The 12,013-nt window shown below is 35.4% G+C and overlaps 1 protein-coding gene across 1 annotated transcript in view; it reads left to right on the forward strand.

Moving 5' to 3' along the window:
* Positions 1 to 6,224, forward strand: part of LOC106877014 (AP-3 complex subunit sigma-1) — a 10,703-nt gene extending 4,479 nt beyond the window's left edge. The window contains exons 2-6 of the mRNA XM_089337604.1: positions 99 to 190; positions 968 to 1,079; positions 1,454 to 1,525; positions 2,177 to 2,284; positions 5,160 to 6,224. Coding sequence (XP_089193730.1) covers positions 99 to 190; positions 968 to 1,079; positions 1,454 to 1,525; positions 2,177 to 2,284; positions 5,160 to 5,279 — 504 coding nt within the window. The 3' untranslated portion in view covers positions 5,280 to 6,224. The remainder of the gene's footprint in view (positions 1 to 98; positions 191 to 967; positions 1,080 to 1,453; positions 1,526 to 2,176; positions 2,285 to 5,159) is intronic.
* The last annotated feature ends 5,789 nt before the right edge of the window (positions 6,225 to 12,013 follow it).

A 12,013-nucleotide genomic window follows, 5' to 3' on the forward strand; every position in this document is an offset into this window, starting at 1 on the left:
ATAAATTAAATTCCATCATTAGATTTTGACTTTGGTTTTCTTTTTCTGTTTTCTTATATAAAAAAAAAACAAAACAAAATCTATATTTCGTTGTCCAGCCTGAAGATGTCCAGCAGCAGATTATCAGAGAAACTTTCCATCTGGTATCCAAAAGAGATGATAACGTTTGTAATTTCCTTGAAGGTGGCACGTAAGTAGCTTTATAAAAGTTTCTTGAAATTTGTTAACATGACCGATTCAGAAGGTGTGTATAGAAGAATCATCATCAACTGCTGGACATTACAATGTCCAGTCTGTGCTGGTGCCACGAAAAAAGCACTCAGTCTACTCTGCTGGGTGGTTGGTGTTAGGAAGAGGGGATCCAGCCGTTTTACCTGTTTTATATTCAATTGGCCAGATCTGGACTCTTGTGCCTATCCTGTGATGTCATTCTAAGAATAAACAATCACATTGTGGAAATCTCCAAGCTATGAAATAATGCAGGATTAATTTATGAAGGGCTGGAAAGTTCCTGGCTTTGGGTAAAAGAAAATACAGAAGGATTAGTTAATTATGATTTTATTCAACATATTCCTCTCTCAGATTCAGACAGTTTTTGTAGCACTCCTTCAGGTTTTCAAAGCCCTGAAAAAGAACTTGGAAGGTTGGTCCTTCAACCAGGCCTTTCATGATACCCTTAAAGCCAAGAACTTTTCAGTACCCCGTTGTAAGACAATGAGAATAATTAAGATTTGATGGAGTAATAAAGAAATCAATGATGAAAAGTCAAATATCTCTTATACACAAATGATGTTTTTTTCCAGAAATTTATTGCCCATTGTTAGGTTCAAGTATTAAAGATAAAAGCATATTGTGTACAAATACTGTATTATAGGTAATTTTGCTTTGTAATTGTTGTAATGTGGCAATCGATATAGAAACACACTTGAGACTTGTATTTTAAACACTATGCAACTCTATATTTTAGGCTGATAGGTGGTGCAGATTTCAAACTGATATATCGGCACTATGCGACTTTATACTTTGTGTTTTGTGTTGATTCGTCAGAAAGTGAGCTTGGTATTTTGGATCTAATTCAGGTGAGTAAAATATACTTTTGGTTTGATGTGAATTTTTGATCAGCATAGACAGATACTCATTCAGATAAAACAAAAATCATTCAAGATAAGACGGTTGGTGTTAGGAAGGGCTTCCAGCCATAAAAACCCTGCCAAAACAGACAGTGAAGCTTATTAAATACTATTATTATTACTTACATAAATTCATAGTATATGTGTTCTTTGATTTAGGTAAATAATTTTGGCCTCAATAATCCTATTACTTCACCAATTATTAATGTCCAACATATAAAATTTATGTTTAAAAGTCTTGCAACATGAACAATCAATATTTCTATTGTTATTGTTTCAATCTTAAAGATATTTTACATATAGCTTTTTTTTTTGTCTTTTAGGTATTTGTTGAAACTCTGGACAAGTGTTTTGAAAATGTCTGTGAGTTAGATTTAATTTTTCATGTTGATAAGGTAAGTTCTTTATTATTTTTGTTGCAAGACACTTGTTTCTGTCCCTCTGTTATACCCTAACCTCTCCTCCTTGCCTGGCACAAAGCTAACTCCCTTAATACTACTTCCCACTTAGCTAAGGGTCTTGTTTTGCAAGTTACTTGGTGACCTCACTGGTGCTGGTGCCACATACAAAGCACCTAGTGCACTTTATAAGGTGATTTGCATTAGGAAGGGCATCCGGCAGTAGAAACCGTGCCAAAGCTGCCAGTAGGGGCTTGGTGCAGTCTTCCATGAGAGTGTAGATTTAATAATTGCTTTCTTTTAGTACAAGCTACATACATCTAACTTATTGATATGCAACTTTTTTCATTATTATATAGAGATCTCAAACAGAACAACTTTATGAGCTTGGTAAAAAATAAATTAAAGTATGACAATATAGTAATTGACAAGAATTGTGAAAGTTATTCTTAAAAAAATTGAATGAATCAGTCTTAGTTTATTTTTAACAAGAACTGATCAAAATTACTTTTGAGCAGGTTTTTAAAAAAAATTTTTTTTTTTGTTTTTTGCTTTAGAAGAATGTTGATAGTTATTTATGAAGAAATATGAATATACAAAAAAATGTTGAAACATTATTGATAACATGTAACTTTGTGTTTGTCTTAGGTCCATTATATTCTTTCTGAGTTAGTCATGGGTGGAATGGTACTGGAAACTAACATGTCTGAAATTCTCACTAGAATTGATGAACAAAACAAGCTGGAAAAAACTGAGGTAGGTTCTGTATTATATTTCTGCTAAAAGAAATATTGTGCATTTTATGTTTATAAATTTGATTTGCATGATTCTTGATGTGATCCCATATGTTGAAACAGATTTTGCTGTATCTCAGGATTTTGAGCTGGAGTAGAGAGGGCATGTCATTGATGAGGTTGCAAATGGCAACAAAATGACTTTGACTGACCCAGCTGCTTGATTGATTAACCAAATGATTAATCAACCAATTGATTAGTTAAAAAAATAATATTAGTGAGGAAAGCAGTATCAAATTTTGGCACAAGGCCAGCAATTTCAGAAGAGTGTGAAGTTTGGTAAGTACAAGGACAGCTGTGGCCATCACTGAAGTTAGAAGTGGTTGCCAGGCGACAGCGATATAAAGACTGAGATTGAATATTGATAGCTCTGATAAACTGATAATTGATTGATCTTGCGATTACTGATGTCATCATCATCATCATCATCATCATAATTTTAATGTTCACTTTTCCATGCTTGCTTGGGTCAGAGGGAAGTTTATTGGGACAGATTTTTCTGTGGTCAGATGCCTGTATCTGTTTCCAAGCAAGATAATATTTCCCAACGACCAGATATGTTATCACAGAATATTTGAAATGAATGACACTGCTTGTATAATAGTGACAATCATTTCACAACTATCATACAATATCAAGACAAGGAGACGCAAACATGCACATACTCACTCACACATATACATCTCTCTACACACACACACAAACACACACACAAACACACACACACAAACACACACACATGCATATTGTTGTGAGTGATGAACCCCACTTGTGTTCTTTTATACACATGCCATACTTGGAACCAAACCTGGGTAGGATCTACGGTTTATATTGGATGAAACTGAAAGAAGCCCTGTCACATATACATATGTATATATTTATGTATGTGTGCTTGTCACCCCCCCCCCATCGCCACTTGACAACTGGTGTTGGTGTGTTTACATCCCTGTAACTTCGTGGTTCAGCAAAATGGACCAATAGAATAAGTACTAGGCTTTAAAAAATTAGTCCTGGGGTCGGCTTGTTCGACTAAGGTCCTTCAAGGCAGTGCTCTAGCATGGTCACAGTGAGGTGACTGAAACCAGTAACAGAATAAAAAATATATATATATATATATATACAGGAGTGGCTGTGTGGTAAGTAGCTTGCTTACCAACCACATGGTTCCGGGTTCAGTCCCACTGCGCGGCACCTTGGGCAAGTGTCTTCTACTATAGCCTCGGGCCGACCAAAGCCTTGTGAGTGGATTTGGTAGACGGAAACTGAAAGAAGCCCGTTGTATATATGTATGTGTGTTTGGGTGTCTGTGTTTGTCCCCCCCCCCACCATCGCTTGACAACCGATGCTGGTGTGTTTACGTCCCCGTAACTTAGCAGTTTGGCAAAAAGGGACCGATAGAATAAGTACTAGGCTTATAAAGAATAAGTCTTGGGGTCAATTAGCTTGACTAAAGGCGGTGTTCCAGCATGGCGACAGTCAAATGACTGAAACAAGTAAAAGAGTATATATATATATATATATATATATATGTATATATATATATAGAGAGAGAGAGAGAGAAAAAGAGTCTTGTTATGTGTGGGTGGAACACACAGGTCAGGGGGCGAGCAGATAGCAATGTTACAGTGAAACAGGATCAGAGAGTGGGAGCTAAGCATAGTGCCTGAAGTGGAAATGTGAGGAAGAGAAAAGATGTAAAGATGTAGTTTGGTTTGTTGTGGTAGGGTGTGTGAGTTTTCTTGTTATGTGTAGGTGGGACTCACACATAATGGGCTTCTTTCAGTTTCCCCTCTGCCAAATCCACTCACAAGGCTTTGGTTGGCCTGAACCTATAGTAGAACACTTGCCCAAAGTACCACACAGTGGGACTGCACCTGTAATTATCTGGTTGGGAAGCGAACTTAATACCACACAACCATGCCTGCATCTATGGTACTATGATTAATTAAGTGTAACACAATATGTCGATAGTTGTAAAACCATAGTTACCAATGCCAGGCTCACTCTACACTACATTTCCACATCTATTTTACACTCCAGAGTTTTCTCCCTTCTATTTCTTGAACAGAATTAATGGTTAAAGCTAATTATTTCTTTTTTCTTTCTCTTTACTATAGATGTAATTTTAACTAATTAATGTATGTTAGTTTTTCTCTTCACGATCCATTGTTTGTTGAATTGCTCCCACTTGTTGTTGATAGAAGTGGATGGTCATGTAAAAGCCTTATATTTGGTTTTGTAATTATAGTTGTTTGGCAATTGAAATAACTACGTGATTATTCTCCTTGCACTGATGAGGATTAATTACACAGTAAACATTACTGCAATACTAGCATTTACCTCTTTTTTTTTTTTTTTTTTTTCGGCTATTTTTACCAATTATGATTTGTAGACCAATTAAAATTTTGCAAAACCAGTATTCATGTTGAATATTTTGCATTTTACTGACCCTTAGAAGTTGTATTTTCATTATGAGCATCAATCAAATTTGTGAAATGAATAATGAAGAATTTAATGACCTGGTGTTGTAAAACAAATCTTTCATAAAACTGTATGGCCTAGACTATAGTAGATACTGGCAAGAGTTGAACACCACTTCTTCTTATTGTCTTCTGTGTACCCAATGCTTTCAAGTCTAACTCAACTGTCTATTCTTAGGTTTCCATGGTCTACCTCTAGTATGGGTATCTTTTACTATCAACTTATTCTTCTTATCCATTCACCTTCCCTATTTCATCTTCAGTCCATCTTATGCCTAGATTGATCTCCACTCTATTCATTTCTCTACAGGTGATTCATACCCTCTGCTTTCTAAGTCTTTCTGTTTTATTTTCCAGGCTGGCATTGCTGCTGCCCCTGCTCGAGCTGTATCAGCTGTCAAAGAAATGAACATTCCACAGAAAATTAAGGATATCAAACTCCCAGATTTACCATCTATTGGGAATCTGAAATTTTAAAACGAGCCATCGGAATTAGGATGGCCTGTAATTTGAGGCATATCCATACATTTTTTTGACTGCAGTATTAGTAAGCTTGATAAAATAATGCATAACTAAACTTTCCTGATAGTTTGAATTACCACTCCGTGTGTGCGTGTGCATGCGTGCGTGTGTGCATTGTACTTGTGTGTGTGTTTGTGCATACATTTTTCATTCTCTTCTTTCATAACATTTGAATTAATTCTTTTCTTTCAAAAGAAAATATTCTTGTTATCAATTGTTTTACCTATAATTTTTCCAAAAGCGAAAAGTATGAGATATTCAAAAAAAAAAAAAAAGGTAAAAGAAATATTTTTTGTATAAATAAAATAAATGTATTTTAGTTGAAAAATAGCTAATTGTGTATAAATCCACTTCATGCAGTCAACATCTGAAAGCTTCATGTTAATATTTTTTTTTATGACATAAATAAATGATTACATGCAAAGAATTTGATGTAATTCAATTCCAGAAGAAGAGGAAGAAAAAAAAAATGAAAATATTACCAATATTCTACAATTGTTTATTTATTTGCTTCAACACATTTACACCTTCAGTTGTTTTTTGCATTCTTCCAATATTTCCTGAAAGCCAAATTATGATCTGAATTTTCTGAGAGTATCATATTTTCTGGCATACAAATCAATGTGGTATAAAATGTAAACTAATGTAAGCATTCAGTCATCGTCACTCTCGTTCCAAATCTGCTGCATTTCACATGGAACTTTTGGTCCTCCAAAGTCACCTTGGTGTATAAGTTAACCTGGTTTTGACTGTAAATTTTGGTCTGAAGAATTCAACTTGTATGCTGGAAAATACAGCATATTTCTTTCGACATATACAACCTATGTCTGCTTAGAAAAGCAAACATTGAAATGTTAGAATTACATGATAATTATTAAAGTGTTTCCTTAAAAAATTTTCCATAAGTGTATTGTATTTCTAAATATAGTGTGTGTGTATGTGTATACACACATACACATGCACTTTTTATTCTGCATTTCAATTTCCTACTTAAGTTTCATTTAGCCATTAACATTTGGATTAATTAATAAAGAATTAAGATGTGTCGGTAATAGAAAAATACATTTTCCTATGCTTAACCATTCTAGTATTGCATTGTGTACAGCCTGGACAAAAACACATATTGCAAGTGGAAATAGCTTTCACTGGCAACTTTATTAAAGCAAATATTTTTGTGAATTTTTTCATTCTGTTGTTGTTAAGTGTAATAACCTGCAAGGAATTTGACTAAAGTTGCATACGGCAGTAAAAGGGTCAAACTGAGTTGGGTGGGTTGGGGGACACAATGAGAAACTAAAAAAGTGAACTCTAGTGAAATATAAATCCAAATCTTTGTAAAGGTATTGGATTATTAAATCAATTCTGTTAATTGGACCCTCAAATTGTTTAGCTGTGAAGATATGTCCTCAGTTTAAATATAAAAAAAATACACTCATTTGTCCACGCCTAGCTTAATTGTTCATTTATTGAGATTAAAACTCGTTAAGAGTAGGAGTGCAGTTTATTTTAAATGGTAACCTTACATTGCCATAGACCTGTTGCCAGGACACCACAATCTGATAATTTTAATTACATAATTTATCATTAGGCTGCAGTGTTTATTTAATATATATTCCAGCTTCTGTCAAAAGCCTTTATGAGGTCATATGCAAACTAGAACTGTGGGTGACCTTATGATGGTGAATGACCAATGGGTCAGCTATATTTTCAAAGTTTGAGTTGCAAATATAGAGATTATTTATTTTACAGAATTCCATTTCTTGTGACTTGGCTACAAACTGTATGTCAACTAGGTGCTTGGCTTGGTGTTTACTGATATTAAAGATTGGAATTATGAACTAATATCACCAATTTGCTAACCATAACGTGTGTTGAAGTCAGTTACAAAAATAAATATGTTTTAACTTATTCAGGTCAACTTACAAGTTTCATCAGCTTAATTGTTCTCATAATAGGGCATATTAACATTGCACAGACACAAAGGACTACGACAGCTCCATTTATTTACATGACTCCTTGAACACGAACATCTATGTGGTTTATATTTTATAACTTGGCTGTATGTCTTTCAGTTTTGCTGTAATAAGAGAAGACAAGTGTGTCATCAACCTTAAGTAATAACTTACTCGGAGTTTTAAGCTTTATTAAATTGAATAGTTTTTCTTCGGTAGTATTAGTGTGGAATCACAAGTAAAACCTCTCCACACAAACTTAAATCTTTCCCTGCTGTCTTTCAGTGACAAAAATCTTTTTAATTATTGCTCCATAAAACACCAATTCCATGATACTTTTTATCACAATCATTCATACTGCATTATCCAAAAGAGGGGTTCTCAACCAGGGTCCATATGACCCTTGGGGTTGGGGTCCATATCAGATTTTGTTGTCATATATTTGAGAAGGTGCAGAAAAGTTCCTGGTTTTTAGGAATTGTGAAAAGCCTGATTGGAGGCCCAACCTTCCGAGTTCTTTTACAAAAACTGAAGGACAGCTGCAAAAAGTATGAGAATCTGAGAGGGGAATATATACATCGATGCCAGTGCTCAACTGGTACTTATTTTATTGACCATGAAAGGATGAAAGGCAAAATTGACTTCAGTGGAATTTGAACTCAGAATTTAGCGACAGGTGAAATGACACTAAGCATTTTGCCTGGAGTATTACTGATTCTAAATTTTTTGGTGCATGACTTATAGCCCCTTTAATGCTTCTTTCACTTCAATCACAGAGAGATGTATCAAATTAAATACCATTGTGGCTCCGATGATGTTATCAGCACATGAACCCAGTGATTGGTCTCTCCTGATGTACCCATGAGATCGGTGCAAGTAAGATGGTCCTTAATAGAGCCTTCCAGGCAGATAAAACTGCTAAATCTGTTTTTAACCAAGAAACCACAGGGCAGTTATTCTCATGGAAGTTAAAACCAAAACCGGTTTTCAAAAATTTTTAGAATGTCCAGAAAAATCACTATATACCTGTCAAAGTATGTTCAGTGGTACATTTTCACACCTGTAAAATATTTGTATCAACAAAAATTAAGCTGTTACAGTGTTGCTTTTCACATGAAATTTTTTATCATATCTACTACATTTTTGTCATGAACATCACAGCAGGTCCATGAGAATTGTCCAGTAAAACCATTTTTGAAAGCATTTTTGAAATTCCAAGGTCAATCTAAATAAATACAATGAGACTTTTTAAGCTGCTCTGAAGAAACTCAGAGGAATTGGTACTTAATAGTTACAGGTGCAAAGGCGGTGAGCTAATAGAATGGTGAGCATACCAGGCAAAATGCTTAGCTGCATTTCGTTCATCTTTACGTTCTGAGTTCAAATTTCACCAAGGTCTACTTTACCCTCCATCCTTTTTGGGGTTGATAAAATAAGTAGCAGTTGAGAACTGGGGTTGATGTAATCGACTTAGCCCCTCCCCACAGGTTCCTAGCCTTGCACCAAAATTTGAAACCAATATTTTCAGGTGTAAAAAGTTGATCTTGAGTGATGCCACGTACGTCACACCTTTTTGGAATCTCTTCAAACATTCAATATAAATTCCAGATAAAACAATTTTGCCAGGGTAGTTAAACTTTGCTGTGAAAAATTACCACCATCCAGTTGCACTGCCAATAGAAATTCCCATGACTCTATATCACCACCCAATTCATATTCAGCTGGTCAGAGGGATTGCAGTTTATTTCATCACAATTCTGCTTGATATAGGTCTTGGCTTGTTGTCCTTTGGTAGCTCTTCCTTATGTAGGTTCTCACAGAAACAATTCGCTAGCAATTTTGTCTTTAGCCCTCCAGCAATGTCCTTTAAATCTTGCTCTATGCTCTTTAATGAAAGCTGATATTGGACGTCAATGAAAAATTCTTATAAATATTCAAGATTTACAACTTAGATCTTTCATAATTTGTGTCTGACTATCATTTAACATCACCTGAGAATGGCCCCACTTTTCAAATTATGTGGATTAGTCGGGAATACTTTCCTCCTCCCCCTCTCTTTCTCCACCTCCCTCTATAGTTCTCTTCCCTCATCAGAGTCAGAAGTTCTTTTCTGAGGATCACCAGTCCTCAGTCAAACTGTCCAACCCATGCCAGCATGAAAAGCAGACGTTAAACGACGACAATGATATATATATATATATATATATACACTCAGTAACAAAACACATTTGTACTCCAGTAGTTATATAATAATTAGTCTAAGAAAAATAGTTTTTAGCAAAATGTTCAATAAATATTCTTATAGTTTATTAATTATTTGCTCATGTAATACATACGTACACACACCCACCCACACACACACGCACGCATGCACACATACACACAAACACACATGCACTCATGCACACAGACATACAAGGTGACAGACAGACTCCCACACGCCCACACATGAAATCTACATATATATTATCAATTATTTTTTTATGTAGGTTAAAGCTAAACTCACAACTCCAGTATCAAATAAGTCAGGCATTACCTACTGCTTGCAGGAATTACAAATATGTTTCACAAAACAATTAACCCATATCAGAAACATGAACAACTGAAATGCTTTATCACAATATTTCTTTTTCACTCTCTTTTACATATGAATATAGTCATAGAATATAACAATGACTTTTTTTTTTCTCACATATGCACAAAACTGTAATATCTATCCGTTTAGCTATTAGTTTGTCTCCTTATGTAACTGTCTTGTCTGTGTGTCTCTCTGTATGCCTGCCTGCCTGCCTATCTACCTACCTACCTACCTACCTACCCATTTCCCTCCCTCCTTCTCTCCCGAGCTATACCTACTTATCTACCTACCTACCTACCTCCCCATCTATCTATCTATCTATCTATCTATCTATCTATCTGTCTGTCTGTCTATTTACCTGTCAGTCTGTCTGTCTGTCTGTTCATCTCTGTGTCTATCTATCTATCTGGTCATCTCTTCGTTTGTCCCCCATCACCACTTGACAACTGGTGTTGGTGTGTTTATGTCTTTGTAACTTAGCAGTTTGGCAAAAGAGAACTGATAGAATAAGTACCAAGTTTAAAAACTAATAAGCACTGGGTTTGATTTGTTCAGCAAAAATTCTTGAAGGTGGTGTCCCAGCATGGCCACAGTCTAATGACTGAAACAAGTGAAAGATAAAATGTCTATATATATAGTTGTGTTAGGGGTAAGTGGGGACAGAGTAGAAGAAGGGTTGTTGGGTAGATTGTGTACAGAGAAGCCCTGGCTATCCCATGTTATGCTGGTGGACATAGGCAGAAGGTGTGAGAGGAAAGGGACATGGGATGGAGACGGAGAGAGATGAATGTGATGTGCATCTGGAATGACTAGGGAGAGTAGTTATTGCAGGTTAAGTGAGGGAGGGATGAGAGAAGTTGTGAGGGAAAAGAGACGTAGATGGTAAGGGAGAAGTGGCTAAATGCTGTAAGAAATAGGCTGGAGAGGACCATAGAGGTTGGACAGACCAGAGAATGAATGCAGTAAAAGCATCTCAAGAGAAAGGGAGGCAGTAGGAGGAGCATTGGTGTGATACAACAAAAGTACCCGGGTTGCAAAAAATTTTTTCCCACGAGAGTTCTGGACCCCAGTTATGAACTCATTTGCATACAGCCAATCAGAGATCAACTATCAAACTAATTTATGAGCTCATAACAAGTGATGGGCAATAAGATAAGGTCCTAAGTTTGCACTCCCTAAGCAAATTTTGATCCTGGGCCACTGGTTACATACGATGTTAGATAGTATTGTGAGCTCTGGAGATGCCTTCAGCCATTTGGGCAATCTCCTCAGTCTTTTGTATTTTCTTAGAAAAGCTCAATAGTTTTTACTTTATCTGGAAAATGGGAATATTGTGTAAAAGCAAGAAAGTGTATCTGATGTGAGCACAGCTCGTTTTTCATTCACAAAAACAACTTATATACAAAATCTAGTGTCTAAGTTGCCAGGTCACCGTCAAATTTGACAAATGAGCTATCATCATCATCATCCAAATACACACACACACACACACAACACCCACATGCATACACCCTCACCCCCCACACATATGTATGTATGTATGTTTTCATGTATATATGTATCATACATTATATCATATTATAGTATATAATGTATGTAGAGTAAGTGGGAGGTATATCTGAAACAACCACACCTAGAAAACCTATTTGTATAAAGATGGTGCCCACAAAATATTTCTTAATTTTAAATTACAGGATTATTTAGTTAGTAGTAATAAACACATATTTTCAGCCACAAGTATGTGGGTGTATATGCTCCAATACCTAATATTACCTATAAACACATGCCATAAACTACTTCTCCCAATTCATGAAGACTACAAAAAAAAAGAAAAAATTTAACCATAGAAACATTGAGCTGTTCTTTGTACCTTCTTTCTTTCTTTATTTATTTCTTTCTTTCTTTCGTTCTTTCTTTCCTTCTTTCTTTCTTTTGTTCTTTCAAATGTTTGTATTTTATTTTGGCTTATCTATTTGTATGAAGGCTATTGTGTACCTTCCTTAGTCTGTTCTGGTCTGGTTTAAAGATGATTAATTAGAGAGCTATGTTCTTAATTGACAGAACAGAAAGAATAAGAACATTAAAGATCAGTAGAGCTTTGCTGAAAAGTGACCTACTATAAGCAATGCCAGAGAGAGAATTCTGCAAACAGGTGACTG

The sequence above is a fragment of the Octopus bimaculoides genome, chromosome 19, assembly GCF_046866305.1.
Source record: "Octopus bimaculoides isolate indiv1 chromosome 19, ASM4686630v1, whole genome shotgun sequence".
Classification (NCBI taxonomy): domain Eukaryota; kingdom Metazoa; phylum Mollusca; class Cephalopoda; order Octopoda; family Octopodidae; genus Octopus; species Octopus bimaculoides.